Here is a 21088-nt window from a genome sequence, read left to right as displayed (position 1 = left end):
TCCCAACATCAGCATTTCATTCCTACCATGGTATTGTACTGAGATAAATCTTTGCATTTAATTTTTTTTTTTTTTAATTTAACACATATCATAAGAGAGTTACATACCATACAGCTATGTATTTTTCAAAAAGGCAATGTTACTTTCTAAGCATCATTTCTAAAATTACCAAGAAGATAAAGATCACTTCAATTATTGCACTAAATAGGAAATCTGTGCCTAAGCAATGAAAATACATGGACATTTCTGCAAAGGAGTGACATGAGATATACTGCATCACTGCTGGGGAGGATTTTGAGTTTGTCACCTCTACAGTATTTGCAATCTTAAATCCTGTTATGTGTTTATTAGCTGAAATTAATCGTTTAATTTGTGGCATTTTTCTCCTTAATTATTTTATGATACTTTAAATAACCAGAACTTTACCACAACTTGAACATCTACAGAACTGTATTGTGCATGTTTTAATTTTTTTCCGCGTTATAATTCTGTTTGAAATAGTTTTCTTTTGGCTTGACAAATGCTAAGTAATTTCCTTTCCCCTTGCTGTCTCTAATCACCCTGAGAAGGCATATTGTTCTCTACAACTTTGAATTCCAGCCAACATAGGTGTGTTAAATTAATTGATTTTTAACCAATTGTGAAATGAAAGTATAATACATTTTCAGAATAGAGTATTAGGGAAACAGAACAATTTGACATAGAAACAAATATTGCAGTCTGTTTTCTCAAAAGAAAGTTTAAAGATGAAAGGAGCAATTAAAAAATGAAGTTCTGTTCTCAGAATGCACATGTAAACCTTTTTAACTCTGCTGTGCTCAAGTCCCTCTAAGACAGTCACATAATTCAGACTTTTCTGTTGCATAACTGTAACTTAGTATTTAATGCTAATTTGATGTTTTCTTAGGTTTGCACTGTTTCAGGTAGTTTTCTACCAAAATTCAGGCAAAATGAGTCAAAATCACCAAGATAGAGAAATGTGATTCTGGATTTATCTGACTCCTCATCAAATTTTGACCAGCAGCATTAAAAAAATGCATTGACCAAGGTTGCTAAGAATATTTTGTGCTCTTCTCTGCTTGTACATAACTGGAAAATGCACTGCTGACTGAACTTTTTAACCTTTCAGCAATATCTTATGAAGTGCTAGCTGGTAGGTAGTTCAGTCCTTTTTTCACTGCAAGGCCCTGTAATGTAATCACAGTTGTAAAAGGAACTTGTGTGTGAAGCAACTTGATCATTCCTCGCGGTGCTGCAGTGCCAAGTGGTTACAGGAAAACGAGGGAGAGGCAACGCCAGGACCCCAAAGATTTATTCTACCCAGAAACTGCACAAGTTATTTAAACAAAGGTGAAGCTGCTTTAGGTGCTGGCTGCTTGCTAAGGATTATATCATAGCCAGTGTTTAATTTTGCTTAAAGCAAAGGTAAGCCTGTATTTTCTGTGTTTTACCATGATAAGTCTGCTCATGACTCTTGCTTTAGCAATGTATGGTAGTCTGTAGTTACAATTTTGCAATGCTACAGTCACTAAAGAAAAAAGGAGTTGGTGTGATACTATGTCGATCTGATACATTAGAAATGATCTCTTAAAGGCAGGTTATTAACATTTTTAAAGGGAAATGTGATACCAACATGGGAGTTGCTGGTAGTCTTAAAATAAAACCTAGAGGGCTTGAAAGTTGCGGTCGGAGCAAATCAAACTACTGAAAAGGTAAAGCATTTTCAGATCATTTCATTGGCTGGTATGAATTGAAATGAAAAGGAAGAGACTGTTTCTGAAGCTGTAAACATCTCCTGATTAGTATGGTGTGAAATTGTATTAAAGCTGAGCTTTCAGCTGTACAAAAAGACATGTAACATCTTTTTACTGGAGAATACTTTAGCACTAGTGGTTTTGACAGTGTTTCAATTCACCGGTTTTTTTGGAGGTTATTAAAATAATTAGACTTTGGACTGCCATCATGTACAGCACATAGTTCTCAGGAAACTTTTTGAAGATGCACAGTAGCAGTGAGTGATGCCTTATAAACTGTTGTATTGGTGGTATCATCTTGCAAAATACTGTATTTTATTTATCTTACTGTCATTTTATGTTTTTAATAATAAATACTGAACTATTAGTAATTGTGGAGACTTACTTAAAAGGTCTCAAATTTACTACAAAAGACATCAAGTTACTTAAATATGTATAAGTTCCTAATGATATAAAATGTTGGTTTGGTTTATCTGAAAAATCTCTTCTTTCTCCCTGCATTGCATTTCATTTTCCCCTGCTGTATTAACTGCAAGCTGTACCCAGCACCCTTGCCTTGGACTAATGTTGTCTCTATACCATATGTCAGTTCTCTGAGAGGGCTTGGCTGGTTATAAATAATGTTCTAATATAGGGCTGTGTTTTAATGTAAAAATGTTATTGTTGAAGTGCTAGCAGCTCTTCTGAGCTTCTTATTTTGCTCTGTCTCACATTCTCCTCCCATTCAAGAAAAAAGCTGAAAGTATATGAGAAAGTGAGTGCCTGATGTTTTATAAATTGTTTATATAGTAAATAATTTGTTGGATACAACGGTTTGTTGTTTTACTAATTGAATTTCATTGAAATAGGTTTTAGGAGTTGAAGAACATGGCATGTGCAGCTATTATCAGCTTCACTGACATATTTTGGCTTTATGTAGCTCTTTACATATGTGTGAAGAAGATAATTAAGATGCTTTCATTTTTGTATGTTAATAAAGTGTGCTTAGCTTTCATTTTTGTATGTTAATAAAGTGTGCTTAGCTTTCATTTTTGTATGTTTATAAAGTGTGCTTAGCACAATCTCAGAAGTAAAAACTCATTGCTATAGATCATCTTTGATTGCCTCATTTTGGCTGACAAACAGTGGCTCTTTTCTCTTCATTACAAGTATGTGGACAAAGCAATTAACTTTCATAAAGTAATTTCAAAAGCCCTAACTGATCTTTTTCTGACCAGACACCCTTGCTTTGCCTTAAGATACATGTGTCCTGGTTAAACGCAGGTTTTCTTCCCTGACATGAAAAAATCATAAGTATCAGGATAAACATATAAAACACATCCTTGTTCCTACTTTCCTACTTTTTTTTTTTTTTTTTTTTTTTTTTTTTTTAGTAAATGTGTCTAAGACGTCTAAAAGAGATACAATATGTAAAAGCAGTTGCTTAAGGTTTGGAGAAACCTGTCAGGTAATAAACAATGGCCTGATTCCACTTCTTGTTTGCTTTTGTTTGGAGCATGGACCTATTCCTGTCATTTGCTCTCAAAGTGCTACTTCAGTTTCATGCAAGTCACTAGGAGCTCTTGGATAAGTTATTTTGAAATCTAAAACTGTTAAGAGTCTGAGTCTGCAAGATTGTTTTTCAGTGAAAAATACAGTCAAAAGGTGAGATTTTGCTGTACACTGTCTAAAATGCAATCAAAGCATTGATACAACACTTGACAGCAATTCAGTGAAGTCTCCTTTTGTTAGGATTGGTGCTTTTTGTTCCTTTGTTCTACATATGTCAGAAAAATATATTGTGTATATTAAGGGACTAATTGCATTATCTCTTATGTATTATCTGAAAGTATTTATTGGGAGTGAAAGGTGTTTGCTAGATGAGTTTGTGACACTAAAAATACAGTTGTGAGATACAGTTTATTCCAAACTTCTGATAAAATTTCTTCTCAATGAATTGTCCCAGCTGAAAAGGTGAATATTCTTTCTAGAAGGTTTTGTAATTTATGTTAGTATAAATTTTCTTTGTAGATTTGTTTTTTTAAAATAGAAATGGGAAGAAGTACATGACGGTTTATATTTAGATTTTAAACCTCAGGATCTAACACTGCAGAATATCAACAACATTCTCCTTTCTTTGAATATATTGCATTATATTTGGAAGAAACAAAATACAATTACTGCAATATTTCACGTCTTTTTACAAAGAGCATTATATTCAGGAGACTATTGCACAATACACAGAATGGAAAATACAGGGGAATATTTCATGATATACAGTCTAGAAACTTGTATTGTTGAAATTTGTATTTAAATGTCAGGTTTTTTACTATTTATCTTGTCCATAGTCATTATGCACTTTCAGTCCTACTGATCAGTTTATGGCTGAGTTCATCTGAGAGATGTACACATATTTTTTAAAAAACGCTCTTTGAACTATTTCTTTTGTTTGTTTTTTGTTTGTTGGTTTTGGTTTTGGGTTTTTTGTTTGTTTGTTTGTTTCTTTGTTTTTTAGGGTTTTTTTTGTCTCTGTTTTAAGACTATAAGCCAAGGGGCACTTTGTCAATTCATGTGTAAGTAAATTTTGTTGTTTAAAAGCACTACATGCAAAGTGAAGGGGATGCTGCAGAACTTGTAACCCAGGTCTCCAAGCAGCTAAATTTGAAGTTCTAAAAATCACTAACACATCAGAAAGACCACAAGAAAATGTGCCCCTTGTCTTTTTTTTTTTTAATAGATCTTTGAATTGAAGTTGACCCTTACTATTCCAACTGGCACAATCTTGTTGGTGTCTCACACAAGTCAGTGTACAAACCAACCATATCGTCACAGTCCTGCCAGGTTTTGGTCAGAGCTGGCTTGGAGCTGTAGTCCTTTTAGGCTTTCTTTGGATGCAAGAGCATACTTAATACTGGAAAGGAGTTGCCCTTGAGCCATGAAATGACACTTCTTATGATCCCTTTCATTAGTGGATTTTGTAGCGACGAATGCTTTGTTCTCTGGTGTTTTCTTTTGAATGAATCATGAATTTTCACATACTCAGGAACTGCATGTGTGTAAATTTGCTTCTTTTTTGGGTGCTAACCAACTAGTTGCTCTCAAGTATGATTCTGGGCAATGCTCACTTTAGGCACCTCTCCCCACAGGCAGCACATAGAGGGTCATGTCAGGATTGTCTTCTGCCCTACAGTGGTCTCTAATACTGTCCTACTGACTAAGCTGCCAAGCTCTTGTCCTTGCACATTCTTATACGTCCCCTAGCCTTGACCCATGGCACGTAATATGCACCTCGGCACCTTGGATGGAAGCTTTGCTCCAGCAACCCCTCTTGTCATTTCAGACTTCCTGAACTGAAACAAGAGCAAAATGTAGTAACTGCCTCCAGGCACCACACGGAGCACAGAGGAAAAGCCAGGGCAATGGTGATGCCATGTGCAGTCATGCCTTTGCTAAGTGGTGGTGGTGGTGGGGGTGCTGGGAGGGGGGAATTGTCCTCTCTGAACTGGATGCCTTTAGAATGTAAAGCTACCTTTGAGGTATCTGTAGTAGGCTATCTTAAATCTATAGATAATATCATTGACCCTCTCACTATAATTCTGTTGTCGATAGCTCCTGGCTCCTAGACTTGAGAGTGATTAGGAAGTACAGAAATTCGGAACACATCAATTACTTTGGTATTTTGTGCAGATATAAGGTAGAGCATACTTGCTCTTTGCTGATCTTGGTTACTCAGGTCTCGGACTTTTCAAACTTATGTCTGAGAAAACCCAAATCAGGGGCCAGTTTCTTGTCAGACCAAACAGGAATCACTATAGACTATATTTATAATAAGTAGATGGAAATAGCACATGGCACACACTCATTGTGTTATAGCAGGACTGCTACAAGCCTGTTGATTAATTGCAAAATGCTTACAAGCTGTATGTACTTCATAGCTGCAGGTGGCTGCTTTATGATGCTTTGCCATCAATTATTAAATCTGCCCTAAATGTTCATCACAATTGTTTTTTAGTAATTTTTCTCTAGCCTTATACCTGTTAAGCCAGGCGTTCACATTAAATTTATGCACATCAGTCTGTATTCCTGCATGTGGAAATCCTTGCACAATTGACACATCAGAGAAGCTCACAGACCATCTGGAGTAAATTTTACATCTAAATGATATTCAATCTAGAGACATCCTCAGTCTGCACAATGAATATAGTGTAATTTACATAGGGCTGGTAAATAACTGTAATGTATTATAAAATTTAATTGTACATATCAAACTAATAAAAATTCAGACCAGGATCAAGCATTCAATAGACACACCAACAAGAGCAGAAAATCCTCTCGGTATGTCATAGCATAGATATTATTGAACTTGAATATTTTATGAATATGTATTATTCATGTAAAGACAGCATTCCAAAGATATATGCAGAGCTGTTAGATTGTAATACAAGATGAAAGTTTTCTAAAAGTATATTATCAATAGTAGGGAAAACACTCATACTTGTTTGGATCCCTTATTTCATTGTGCAGTCAAGGCAGCACTGGAATTTACCCCAGAGTTGAGTTCATTTTAGCAAGGCACCTTTAGAAATAGAAGCAGTTTACAACTCATCTGCATGCTAAACACCTCCCTCCCTCACAGAACTAGGTTCTGCTGAGTTTACAGGAGCAGACTAACAAGATAAATCATCTCTTGACTTTTTGTGCTAAAATTGGAAAAATAATTTATTATAACATGTAAGATATGAGATGCATAAGTGACCAAGGTTAAAACTTCTAAAACCTGTGCAACAAGTATTTTGATTCTCATCTAAACCACATAATCTCACATGCTTTGTAGGAGCAGATGGAAACAGAGACACTTTCAGACAGGTGCTGGTGAGAGAGATTGAGAAAACAACGTGGGTGGAAAGTGCATACCTACAGAAAATGTGAAAATCCTGCTTTGGAGTACAACTTTGTATGTGGTTTATACTTCCTAGGTGCTTTTTGAGTTATTTTTGAGGGTCATCCTGCCTATCAAGATTGATGTGCTGAACACACCCTCCATTTTTAAAGAGAAAGTTCAGGACCAAATGTAGCATTTGTGTTTTTACACAGAGTCACTGCACTGAAGCTTCAGCAAATCCCTTCCACAGCCACCTGCATTGTGTAAGAGTGGAGCCTGGTCTGCCTGATGTACCTTGCCTACCCTACTCTACTTCATGTTTAGCAGCATTGGATAATGTGTTTTCAGCTGACCAAAGACTGGGAATGTGGATGAGCTGTAGTGGCCCACAGGAAAACCTCAGAGCTGCTGGCCTCAGAAGGGAGGAAAGGATCTGTGAAAGTAGCTGATCTCTTCCACTCAGAGGCATTGGGTGCAGCTTAGTGGCCGTAGATAAAAAGCCCTGGTCCAAAAAGCTTAAGAGGGAAACCTCCACCCCTTTTACTGTGAGCATGTCTCCTCTAAGCCCAATATACTAAATCTTTCACTTCGGCCATGGTTGCTATTTCCCTGAGAGCTTCAAAGAGATTACTCTAATGGCTGTATGGTATGATTTCTCCACCAGCTCTGCAAACCCAAAAAGCAAAGACCAGCTGATCTCCACAGCATGTTTAAACACCCTGGGGAATGGGCAGGGCTGTGTGGGGGCTACAAAAGTATTAAGTTTTATTGTGATGAATAAGATCCGTCAAGATCTGTCAGTTTCAAACTTCCACAATGTGCCTGTGAAACAGGAAGGTGAAAAAATTTTCAGAGCAATTCAATCTCCCCAGCAGATGGAGATGGAAGAAAACTTTGCTTTTTTTTTTTGTTTTCCTGAGCAGACCATGAAAAAGATGCATGGAGAGGTAAATAAAAGAGTGCTGAAATGAAGGGGTAAATGCAGAAGAATGTTTTAGCATTACTTAGGTGAAATTTTGTCAAATATATTACTTTCTGAGAGGAAGTGATGTTACCCATTGAACTTTTTTTACCTATTTTGAGCTAAATGAAAAAGACCAGGACACCAAGTTTGAAGACAACACATTATTACATCACATGGAGGCTATGGTGGAAGAAATTTGAAGATCATTGAGAACAACTATCATCATCTGGAAGTATAATTTGTGCTGTGTGACAGCAGAATTCACTCTAGATCAGCCATTATGCGCAGAGAACCTGTGAAGGACTGGAAGCTCTTGTTGCTCAAGGGAAACACGAAAACTTCTGGGTGAAAATCCATGTCCATTTTAAAGGATGTGGGACAGAAGCTTTACCAAATGGATGAAGTCTTTAAATAATTTCAAAATATTTACATTACTTTCTAATCTTGCAGTTACAAGCCTAGAGTCTGCCCAGAGAGGCTGTGGAGGCTCCTCACTGGAGATATTCAAGAACTCTCTGGACACAATGCTGTGCAATAGGCTTTAGGAAGTGGGGAGGTTGGTCCAGATGCTCCACTGTGGTCCTGACCAGCTTATCTATTCTGTGGTTTCCCAGACAAATTTCCCAAGAGTTGTTTCTGTTTCAGAACTGCTGAGATCATACATTCTGTAAAGTTCACTGTTTACTCTGAAGACATTGTGGTGAGAAGTAAGATTCTGCCAAGTCAAACACATTATTTTATTTGTAATACTAAGAAACTTAGTATTTAATGTTTTTCTGTGAAATGCATGAAGGATTTTCCCTTTTTTTAATTTTCTGTGAGAATTGTATCTTCTTTTTCAGTCACCCAACCCAGCAAGGTGGCTGGAGGCACATCACCAAGTGTGTGGTTAGTAGATGGTATCACCCGTCTACATTCCAACTGTGTAAAGGCTATTAACAAGAAATCTGATTTTTAACAGTTTGCCCTAATGAAGATCTTCAGGTTGCAGCCTTTTAAAGAGAAGTAATTTCCATTTTCAACAGAGGAAGAGAGATTGCTTCTTCAATCAGAATAGTCCTTTTATGTTAGTAAATAGTAATAACCAAGTCAGATAACTGTTCTTGGGTGAAAAATGGAAGGGGAGGTTTTGCTGTAAGTTATTCTAACTGTTGCTTCTTTTTCTCTGCTTTCAGAGGCTGGCAGCAAGAAGCTAAAGAGCACGATACAGAGAAGCACAGAAACAGGAATGGCAGCAGAGATGAGAAGTCGTATGGTTCGACAGCCAAGTCGAGAATCTACTGATGGCAGCATAAATAGTTATAGCTCCGAGGGCAAGTAAGTGGCAATAAAAACATCAGTAATGTAGGAGAAGTTTCTAGTGTAGTAGAAGTTTCTTTCCCATTACTTGGGATGTCCAAAACTCTAGCTGAAGGGGACAGCTATGTGTAAAGATTCTCCCCCTTGAAACATTTGAAAAACTGAACTATTTAAGGTACATAACACAAATCTCATGGAAATTGAAATTGAGACAGGATTTCTTAAGAATTCTTATTTTCCCTATCAACCAGTGAGGCATTTTGTTCATCAAAAGACAATTTAATTAAGACTGCATTTTTCAAAACAAAACAGGGATACTTTTTCTTTGAGATATGTTTGGATTACCTCAGAGTTAAACTTCAGATGTTGTGTTTGAATCCCTGTGATATGAAACTGTTCAATAATACTATATACAAAGAAAGTTTAATTTGGAGTTGTTCCAAGTTTCTTATTAAGCGCCATAAACCCAGAGCCCAGCTGCCCCATCAGGCCAATGAAACAAGCAAAAACTTTTCATAGCAGAGACAGGAGTGAAAGGATAGTCAGGAGAAAAGCAGATCATATCTTGGTGTTGGACACCTTGGGATTCTTTTCATCCTCCATCTAAAGTTACCATATTTAAAAAAAAAAAATAAAAACTAATTTTTTGTGAAAAAGCTTATATTTTGGGAAATAAAGAGTTCTCCAAAGAAAAATGCTGTTCCAAGTGAATGGCATGAAGCTGAATCAGGCGAGATTTTGGTTAGATGCTAGAAAAAGATTTTGTCCCCTTTTTTTAGAAAAAAAAGTTTTGAGAAAGTGGCACAGTATCAAGCCTGACAAAGTTCGAGAAGCATTTGGACACCACTGTCAGCCACTTGGTGAGATTTTTGGGGCTGTCCTGTGCAAGGCCAGGAGTCAGACTTTAATGATCCTTGTGGGTCCCTTCCATCTCAGGCTATTCTATGATTCTCTGGTGTTTTCTGACCAGCTTCAGTCATGGACAGTCTATAAGTTTATGCAGGCATAGAAAAAACAGTTAGTCTGCAAGAGAGGAATAGGATTTTTCTATGCACCTGCTGGGTTTGCAAAGAACTGTGAATTGAAGGGTTGAAGCACACAAGCCTGATGTGCAGAAATCAAAGCTTTCAACACCAAATGCTTTCGGTTTTATTAGGAAGTTTTTTATTATTTTTGCAGTCTAATAGGGAATTTCCTTTGACGAAAAAGAAGATACAGAGTGGTGTCTGGCCTGCTGAGGAATATGTTGTCTAGACTTGGTACAGTGGTTGAACCATCATTGAGATGGCCACAGCCCTCAAGAGCACTTCTTTAAAAACTTCAGGGGGCCTCAAGTATCAGTACCTTGTTATTTAAAAGCTTTTCCTACCTTTGCTATGTTGCAGGTCCATGAGCCACTCCACAGAGCTCTGGCTCTTTCTCTCCTTCATCTCTCTCCTTGCTATGCTTCTAGCTTGCTGCTTCTTGTCCCTTCCTCCTCTCAACACAGCCAGCAGACTCCAACTGACTGACCATTCCATCAACTAACTCACTCTTTTATCACCCATAGCTGTAAGAGTAAAGCTGTTCCCAGTCTTTAGTAATTAACACGGCTGCAACACATTAGGGGCAAGAGTGCCTTTAGCACTATCTCTGTCTGTTCTCCCACAGTTCAGAGTCTGTTCTCCCACAGTTCAGAGTCTGTTCTTTTATTTCTCATAATTGTTATAAGGAAGTGAAAGCTGAGTCTTCCCACCATGGATCACTCTTTCACTCTGTTTTTTTCTTTTGTTATTGTTCGGAGACTGTATATCTATTTAAAAAAAAAAAAAAAAATAAATAAAAAAAAAAAGGTAGACACTATGGAATATAAGAAAGCAGCTTGGCAAAGTACACATTATAGCATCATAGAATAGTTTGAGTTGGAAGGGACCTGTAAAGGTCATTTAGTCTAACCCTCTGCCCTGGGCAGGGCCATCTTCAGTTAGACCAGCTTGCTCAAAGTCCTGTCTAACCTGGCCTTGAATGTTTCCATATGCACTGTGCTGATGTGTTGCAGTTCAATTTGTATCATGAGAGAGGGGTGGGTAGCAACTGTAGATCCAGAGTTGCCTGCCAGAATATTTTGGCTAGAGAGTAGTGTTAGGTTTAGCTTTAATCACTACTTCTAGTACCTGCCAGGTTACTGCTTCATTAAACAGCTGCAGCAATCAGATTAATTTAGTGCACACATCTGTTTTCCCTGCTTGTTCTAACTAATACAAACAGATGGGGTTTGGATCTATGTAAATCACACACTCACTAATGAAGAGTAGGCTATTAAATTTCATGAAGCTTTTTATATTTTCTCATACAAGGTCATTCTTAGTTTATTTACCTGTCAGACTCTTCACTGCTCCTGGAGACCTCCTTAGCAAGGCCTATTTTATGGATTATTTCAAGTTGATGCGCTGAATTTCTCTTACACTGCTTTAGGGTCCATGGGAAACATATAATTCCTGTTGCTGCAGAATGATTTGTGGTTGTGCATCCTGAGCTTCTTGCTTTGTATCAGTATTACTTTTGAGGTAAATACTGTAGGATGACAAAAATGAATCCTGTTCTTATGCTTAACCAGCTTACTTTTGTTTCAGCTTAATATTTCCTGGAGTACGGCTGGGCGCTGACAGTCAGTTCAGTGATTTCCTCGATGGACTGGGACCTGCACAGTTAGTAGGCCGACAAACACTAGCAACCCCTGCAATGGGTAAGAATGATATGTTCTCCTCTGTTAAATGAATAATAAGACAATTAACTAATGCACATACTGCCAGACTACAGCACCAGAAGGACTTTTACCAAGTGTCTTCCTTCACTGTCAACATGAAGGTCTTAATCTGCAGTCACCAGTGTTCCATTGCAGCATCCAAAGCGGAGTGAGAAACAGTATTTTCTCCATTTGAGGTATTGGCTAATCTTATTTGCAATTTGAAGATAGGGTTTTTACTTCCCACACAAAATTATTGTGGCTTCTCCAACCATACCTCACTGCAAAATCTCAACTGTTCAGAGCTTGTATTTACTTGACACAGATTATATTGGATGTGACAGAGGGCTTCTGGCCTAACTGCACTTCTCCAAGCTCAGTTCATCTAACTCCTGAAAGTGAAACTCCTGGAAACATTTGCAATGCCCAATAATCAGTCACTGATAAAGCATTGGCTTTATCAGTCCTTCTCTACAGCTTGTTGGAGGCTATCTGTGATCCTATCTATTTTCCAGACCAGTCTGTAATTTCCTTTAGCAGCATCAGCTGAAGCTTGCTTATGAACATAGTATGAGTTGTATAAGAGTGCAAGAGTTCAGAACTGTGTATCTTTGGAAAGATTGGGGGTTGGGGTTTTGGGTTTTTTTTTTTTGCTTATATATGGGCAATTCTTAGACATGCGTTAGGATGCTAATTGAGGATTCCTTGATCCACTACTGTAATAATACTTCTCCTGCTGGAAATTTTAAATGGCCAATGCATCAATACAACTGTCTTGAGAAAACCAGCTTTAGGAAGGGCTACTGAGACACATCTGACAAAGGAGAGAGGAACAGAAAAAAAAAAAAAAAATTGCAAAGGCAATGTTCCCTTCCCAATTCATATGCAGAAGGAAAACTATGTTGAGAATGCTCTGAGGACCCTCTAAAACAAAACTTGCTGTATAAATCCAAATGACTGCTACTAAAGCATTCATAAACATCAAACTTATTAAATTACCATTTTAATTATTATTTTGGAAGAAAAGGTATTAGTGAGATTATTTGTCCAATTAATATCTAAATGGCTTTATTGGTAGGCGTATAAGGGTCTACATTTCTTCTGTTTCTTTATTTTAATCTTGTTTTGCAACTGAAGATTTTTCTGTAGATAAATTGAACATTTACTGTGACTTTTTTTATAACTTTGTCTACTATAGGCTCAAGTTTTGGCCCCCAAAAGGCACTCCACTGTTTTTTAACAATTTTTAGAACACCTACTCTGTGGAATCCTTTTACTAGTGATGATTTGACAATGTTTGTATTATTGCTCCCTCTTCTGGTTACCTGTTGCATGTTTTATTTTGGCTATGCAATGCAGAGATGTGCTATTAAAATTTAAGGCTTGTTGGAATTTTCCTCTGAACTGTTTTAAGTGTAAAACATGGCTGAGTTTATTCAAGGAAAGCTTAATTGATAAAAAAATCTTTGTTGCTGTTCTGTCATACCTCACATACCAAGGTATAAACACTGCTTTAATATGCTGTTAGAGAAACATGAAAATCTTATGCCTAATTAATTTCAGAATGCTGTTTCTCTAAATCCAAACCACAAATCCTATAGTTCAGGATCATTGATTTCTGAATTTGGTTTTTTAGACAATCAGAGCTTACATATCAAATATATACATACTCGTGTGCTTTGTGGATGTAGTTAACTTATTTGCTCAATGTCTTGTAGCTGCTCATGTCATACTGTGCATTTTTTTACACTAAATGGCCTATTTTAATCTATTTAAATCTCAGTTAGATTTCTATTCAGCTGATTCCATGATATATGAAAGCATAGAGATAAAATGTTTTGAGCATCAGCACAGAGTTTACTGACCTTGTATTTATTGATCTAGATCGGAACAGTGCTTGGTCTCAAAGTAAGCAGTTTCCTTTTTCTGCAGGAAATGTCATTTGTCAAAACTCAGGCAAGGAAACAAGTCTGACTCTTTAGAAAGGAAAACAGTTTCTTTTTTTTTATGTGTTGTGCAATTTTAGTCACACCAAAAATGTGTGTGGAATATCGATAAAATGGAGAAATTGTCATCTGTGTGGAGACTTTTGAAGGAAAAAATACCTCTTTTTAGCTGGTATGAACTGTATACCAAGAGAGGGCACCATTCTCCCTAAGTATATATTATTTAGTCCTTATTTAAGGATGGAGAAGCTAAAGGGATCATCAGGAGATGCAACAAGCAAAGTAACACAGAAGAATAATATCAACCTAGTCTTTCTCACTCTTACACTTTATATCCTGCACTGTAATGCTTCTCTAAAATGTGGGCTTCTTTCTTCTCCCTCTCAGGTGACATTCAGATTGGAATGGTGGATAAAAAAGGCCAGTTAGAAGTAGAAGTTATTAGAGCCCGTGGCCTCACACAAAAACCTGGCTCCAAATCTACCCCAGGTATGGAAAAAAACTGTAGAGAAAAATGCTTCAAGAAGGCAGCAGCTTGTGCTAGTGTTACTGTCAGTGTCAATAATTTGCATAATGTATATTGTAAAAAATATTGTATCACTTTATAAGGACACTTGTTGAAGTTTTAGTTATTTATAGAAACAATTATTAGAGGACATTGTGAATCAATATGCCAAGCACTACTTATTGTAACACCTGGAACAGCTCTTTTAGGTAACATTTAGTGAAAATGGTACTTTGCAATCTCCTTAGGAACTAGAGATGAGAGAGCAATTCATGTCTGTGTCATTGGAGTGGCACAGTTTTAAATATTCCTTCTGCTTTAAACTATCTCTGACCCCTAAGCATTTATAGAGACTCCAGAATAACTGGAGTGGCAGCTAATTCCTGGAAAAAGAAAATGTTTTTTAAATGACAGACATGAAGAATAATTGTTGTTAGTAACATCTTAGATCATTACATTCAAAGTTGATAAAAATCAAATTGGTTTCTTGTGGGCTGTGTCATCTGTTTTATGAACATAATTGTATTCAGATTATACAATTTTGAAGATTAAATGAAAATAATGTGTGTAATTTTCTTTCTACTCTGCTTCCTTTTAAGGCATTTGTCCTCCATTTCAGATGTGCACTGTAAGTCCAAACATAACATTCTTGATGTTCTGTTTGCAGCTCCATATGTCAAAGTGTATTTACTAGAAAATGGAGCATGTATAGCTAAGAAGAAGACAAGAATTGCAAGGAAGACTCTTGATCCTCTGTACCAACAGACACTGGTCTTTGAGGAAAGTCCACAGGGTAAAGTCCTTCAGGTCAGTTTCTTCTTAATCCCATTTTAAGCTATCATTTGGAAATCACTTGCATGTTTACTTGAATTTAACCAGTATGTGTAAATCCTTTCCAGCTCACTAAGCACTTAATTTTATCAGTACCATTAAACACATCCTTGTGGCTTGTGGTTTCAGACCTCCAAAATGTTTTATGGTATTAAACACTTCTCTATTTTTGATGTTGCTCCTGTCCTGCCATGAGGTTTTCCCATGAAAGTGAAGCAGTCATTCACTCTCGAGTATAACATATATAATAGCAAGACTGAACATATATAAGCATGGTTTTAAGTATATAACCCTGTATAAGCATGGATTTGGGGACAATCATGAACCTTAATTTTATGTTTTTCCAGGTGATAGTTTGGGGAGACTATGGCCGAATGGACCACAAATGCTTCATGGGAGTTGCCCAGATCCTTCTGGAGGAACTGGATCTATCCAGTGTGGTAATAGGCTGGTATAAATTATTTCCACCTTCATCACTAGTGGATCCAACATTGACTCCCCTGACACGTAGGGCTTCCCAGTCATCTCTGGAAAGTTCAACTGGGCCTCCCTGCATTAGATCATAGAAGCAGGTGCTGTCTATTCAAAACATCATCCAGGATAACAATTGGAGCCAGATATTCACATGATCAAGAAACACTGTTGGAGAGAGACAATCACTTCCGTTTTTTCTTGTAGTAGTTATCCAAACATATGTCTGTCTGTTGAGAGATGGCTTAAATTGACAGAACAAAGGTATATCACATATTAGCAGCTATCACTAATGCTTATAATGATTAAAAAAAAAAAAAAAAAAAAAAAAAAAAAAAGGGAAAAAGAATAAAGAAATAAAGAGAGGGACCTTTAGATTCGACCTAAGTCAAAGATGACCCAAACTGGAAGCTCTCACTCTGTTAACAATGTTGTATTTTTCACATTTTGAGAGAGCCCTCAAGCAGTGTTACCTTCCTGGTGTTTCAGCAGTTTTTCTGTACTTGTCACTTCCACTAGTTTTTTGCCACATGATTCTGCTAGTTTTGTAGAAGTCCTCGCAATGCTAACAGAGACCCTTCCTTTCTTTTTCTAAACCAAACAAAAAAGGGCTGAAGCATATCTCTGTAAGCATCGTTAAAGTATTCAACAGCCACAGTTACAATTCCAGCAAGTTCAAATTGTTTCTTAGTTCTGGTACTTACAAATCTTACAACCCAGAACAAATGACCAATATCAGTTATATTCTTAAAAATAAAAATCATCACAGTGCCACTTTTTCTTTGTAAAAAGCAGACATGTTTGCATTATATATATATATATAAAATAACTTTTCTGTTTATGATGTTTTGCATGGAAGAATTTTGAAGAATTCTGCAACTACTGCTGGGGACTGGTATAAAGCAGCTTTAGTCTTAATTTTGACATTGAATATGTTACTGGTAATGCAATTTTCCTCCTAGAAATGGAGAGGAAATACTTATGTTTCTGTGTATAAATGTATATTTGACTTCCCAAAATGTTGACCAGGAATGAATCGAGCATAAGACACTTTCAGCTGTACCCAGGCTTCTCTGATGTGTGTCGCTTCAGACGCACCTGTCTGCCCTGGATAGAGCATGGTATGAGTTGTTCAATGTTTCACTGGAATTCCAGTTGAAATATTCTGCACTTACTAATGTTTTTATCAAATTTTAGTTTACATTTCTTTGAGAGTGATGCAAGCACAAGGCTTGATTTTTTAACGCAAGATATCTTACTTTTTGGAGAAAAAAAAATCAAATTTCAATTTGCTTTTTATTCATTTGAGTTCTTCTTGGCCTTGAAATCCCTTGTGATATTCTGTAAATGTGCGAAGAACTGCAGATTCCTGCAGGTGCATTGATATGTTTCCCCTCCTTTTACAGGCCATTCAATTTTGTGATCACACAAATAGAGCAGCATGACTTGGAACTGTTCAAAGCTGCATGCACGTTTTGTAAAAAGAGATGAAAAAGGTTATTTAATAATGTATGTTAGTTCCACATAGGCCAGCTTGTATGTTGCATGTACTTGTACAGTTTGCTCGTAATTACTATACTGAAGTAACCAAGAAATCTAAGCCATCCATTTTTCTTATAGACATTTTGCGGGTTTTAGCCAGGCTAGGTCTGTGGGTCTGGTGCTAAATGTCTATAGATGGACTTTATTTTTTACCCTATGGAAAACGTGATGTAGTACGGACCAAATTCCTTCTAATAACTATTTTGGTGTAGATTCCTACTGTGGGGCTGTAACACATGTAGAAACTGTGTACACACTAGGTTTTAATTCATAGACATACTGCCTGCACCAAGTGAACTATTTATTATTACTCAACACATGGGAATTATTCTGCCCATCTTTCCATAGGGCACAGATTGGTTACTGCTCGACCTGCTGAGCAGGAAGAACTCAAGCATTGGTGCACTACTACTAGATCCTGTTCTGTCTTAGTGGCCAAAAACTAACTAGCTATAATTCGATAGTATCTTTCTATTTTGACCACTTGTCTTAACACTCCCCTGTGCTTTTAAATGAACTTCCAACTCATGTTATGTAAACATGTTTAATAAAATTTCCTTTTCATGTCCAGTGTAGTAGTTGTGCTCTCTGTATGTCCTGAAGTTCATCTGTGATTCTGCTTGCTGCAGAACTGTGTGATATGTGTTAAGAAACAGTAAAATAATTAATTTCTACGGTTCTTTTGATTGCTGTAATAGTGTATGTTGAAATCTGGGGCCAAAACCGAGGCCTGGTGAAAGTTATGTTTGGTTGGCTTCCTTTTCCCTGAGAAACCAAATTGTGCTCTCATTTGTTCAAGCAAGCAAATTGAAAAAATAGCCAAATTATTATCTTTTGAAATCAAATCAGTTTGTTTCAGAGGAATGATGCTGTGGCTGCTTGTAGTAGGCAGCAGGGTGATACAAGTCAGGCACCAGGGCTCCACTTGATGTGTGCTGAGCCTTTAAGATACGAGAACAACTACTGACCTTTGGCACTTTTTAAAACCATGAACATGCCCTTGTATTGTGATGATTTATAGAAATTTACTTGAGAGCAGAATTTGGCACTAAATTTTTGGTAGAGAAGCAAAGATTATGTACTTCTTTTTTTTTTTTTTTTTTTTTTTTTTTTTTTTTTTTTTTTTAAGTTTTCCATGTCCCACAGATATCTGATCACAATTTAAAAATAACATAAAGACAGTATTGCCTCACTTTGAGCGCTTTTGTTTATTACTTTATTTAACTGAGAACATGGTTAAGATACTGAAAAAAAATTACTAATTAAACACAGTAATTCTCTGAACAAAAAGCATATTATTCTGTGTGGTGAGAGTGATCTGTTTAAATACAGAATTTTGCATGCTGTTGCAAGAAGCCCTTAACTTTATTAATCTCATTACTTTGAACATTGTGTCCAATACTAGGATATCTTTTTCTTTCTGATCCTGAGAAATAAATGAAGTCCAGCATTTCTGATCTCCCCATAGAGGACAGAAAATATGGCAGCAAAAGAACATGCTAAACTATTTCTTTTATGGTGTTTATGATGAACAGGGATCATAAATGCCAAGATTCAGGAATGAGCGTGCTAGGTCAGACAAGTTATGCGCTGGACTCCTTTCCCAGGGACTGCTGCCTTTTAAAGACTCATTGCTGAGTGTTGGAAATATAATACATAAATAAATCAGTTGAAGTTCCCTCTTGGTTTTCCCTTAAGAATGCAGTACTGCCTTGACAAAACAAGATGCTGATTTTTTTTTTTTTTTTTAGTTTGTGCCAACACCTATACAGAGAGTTTTTTATAGCGAAGATGTCTCATGTTCCAGACTCCTACTCTTCAGGAAGAACAGCAGCACGATAACCTCTGCATTTCCAGCACCCTCACGTTGTCTGGTCTGACTAGCCTAGGCTGCTTCATTGCAGCAGATCTCCAGAGAATCAAGATGCCCATGTCCATGCTAGACCACTGAATATAGAAAGCAGAATAATAATTCTATTTAGAACAAGCTCATACAGAGGGCAGTAAGACAATCCCAGATATTCTAAGAACTCTTGTCATGCAATTTAAACCAAAAATTAGGATTTTCAAATTCAGCAAATATTATAAAATAGCAATTCAGTTAAATGTTACAGTATATACCAAAAAGATTTTTTTTTAAGTCTGTTTGATAACTGTATTTGTATACTGAAGAAAGTGTGTCCACACAGAGGGAAAAATGTAACAATATTACACTAATATGTAAGAACAACAACAAAAAAATATCTAATGCTATCTAATTCAGAGAGTGAGAGACAGCTTGGAGGGAAGTGTTTTCTAAACATTAGTTATTGAGCAAAGTCTGTCAGAAGCCAAAGGCAGCAACAGCATTATACTTGAGCTGCTGTCTGTTAAAGCTGCAGCAAAAGAGAGAGCCCACGAACATCATCCCCCAGTTTCAGAAAGGGATGCGTTTCTTCCGGAGTGGCAGACAGGGTCTAAGTGAGCAATCCTTGAGTGCATAGGAATGGCAAAGCAACACAAGAAAAATAATGGCAATTACAATAAAAAATAAATGCCTATAAAGCATGTATAATAATTTTGCAGGATTTTGAAGCCCTGAACCAGACAGAGAACATCTGGATTTGGAATGAGTCCTCTGGTATCCCTCATACCAGGTCATAAGGACTGGAAGTCTGTTAGCAGCCAGTGCTAGAGAGGCAGGTTTTTCTAACGGAGCAGTTTTCACGTACAGCTTGTCCACACCTTTTTCTTTGTAGATTCTCTGACACATGCACTGCTGTGTGCTTAACTTTAAGGGGATGTAAAGGTGGATATATTTCACCTCAAAGTCTACGTTGTGTAAGAGAGTTTCTTGCATCAGCTCTGATAAAGCTTTATGTACAATGTTAAAGTGTCAGGTGCTCTGTGATGGGTAAACCAGTAAGTCAGAAACAGGTTCCCATGGAAAGCAGAGCAGAAACTTGGGGAGCATAGAGGGGGAGGAAGGAAGGAACAAAAATGGTGCCTCTGTTCACCTGGGGGAACTGAAAAAGGAGACCCAGGGAAAAACTTCTGGCACAATTGCTTGGTCCCTAACTTTTTGACTGAAAACTCCAAAACAAGTGGCCACTCCTTGAAGCCTTATAGATGTAGTGCACATCTTCCTGAAAGGTCAAGGGATTTGGCCCAACTTCATTGCTTTGGTATCAGAAACAGCAGGGCTCGTCAAAAAGATATCATGCACTGTTAGTTGACAAGGTGGTGTTAGGTCATAGGCTGGACTTGATGATCTCAAAGGTCTTTTCCAACCTAGTTGATTCTGTGATTGTTTTACTTTCTGACAGGTGACTCTCTAGGATTTAACCATGACAGAAGAAGTTGATGGCACAAATAATCTTTTGAGTTGCTCTGTACCTAGTCTCAAGAGGCACATAAAGTCTGTAATTGCTGGGAATAGGAAGCATTAACAAGCTTCTCACAGGCAGCTTGAGAGTGGCTTGTTGACCTCTTTTGCTTCTTTTTACCTGGTAGGAAAAAGGCCCTGAGATTTGTGAGACAGCTGAAGTACAGTATCTGCTCTTCTAGAAAATGTAAGAAATTGTCATATTCCTTCCTCTTGCCCTTTTCCTGATCATTGTTCTTGCAAAACTGTGAGACAAAGTTTAGTGCAGTTTGATGCCTGGACTCATCTTTCAGTTGTTCTGCTCCAATGCTGCCAGCAGCCCACTTGATCCCCAGGCCTGTTGGTGGAACAGACCAGCATTCCTAAACTATTCATATTAAAACACAAATAATACAACCCTCAGGCCTTTTTTATTCAACATGTGCATGAAAAGACCAAGGGAAGAAACATATCAAATTTTCTTTTGTTGGAGAGCTCAAAACAGAATTAAATTCCAGCTGCACCAGACGTCACTCCTGTGCTATCCATATAATCCTTCAGCTTCACTATACATGTGGGCTTCAAACAAACCCCAAAATGTAAAGAAGAGGGAGATATCTCCATGGCGGGGCTTAACTTTCTTTGTTCCTCAGGTGGGTATCTCCCACTCACCCTCACAACACCAGCACTCATCTTAGTCTTGTTCTCCTTTTTTTTTTTTTTTTTGTGTGTGTGTGTGTGTGTGTGTGTGTGTGTGTGTGTGTGTGTGTTTGATACCAGCTCAGAGCTGAATATTGTTGTCTCCAAAGAATACCTGTTGGATTTGACAACACTTATTCTTCAGAGA

The 21088-nt window shown here is 37.2% G+C and overlaps 1 protein-coding gene across 12 annotated transcripts in view; it reads left to right on the top strand.

Annotated features, from left to right (window-relative positions):
* Positions 1-15689, top strand: part of RIMS1 (regulating synaptic membrane exocytosis 1) — a 299234-nt gene extending 283545 nt beyond the window's left edge. For all 12 annotated transcript variants that reach the window (XM_058419952.1, XM_040060043.2, XM_040060049.1 and 9 more), the window contains 5 exons: positions 8755-8896; positions 11491-11603; positions 13937-14038; positions 14722-14861; positions 15233-15689. In XM_058419952.1, the coding sequence (XP_058275935.1) occupies positions 8755-8896; positions 11491-11603; positions 13937-14038; positions 14722-14861; positions 15233-15451 (716 nt within the window). In that variant the 3' untranslated portion in view covers positions 15452-15689. The remainder of the gene's footprint in view (positions 1-8754; positions 8897-11490; positions 11604-13936; positions 14039-14721; positions 14862-15232) is intronic.
* The last annotated feature ends 5399 nt before the right edge of the window (positions 15690-21088 follow it).

This window comes from Hirundo rustica, chromosome 3 (assembly GCF_015227805.2).
Source record: "Hirundo rustica isolate bHirRus1 chromosome 3, bHirRus1.pri.v3, whole genome shotgun sequence".
Classification (NCBI taxonomy): Eukaryota; Metazoa; Chordata; class Aves; order Passeriformes; family Hirundinidae; genus Hirundo; species Hirundo rustica.
This window is presented reverse-complemented; position numbering and strand designations above follow the sequence as displayed.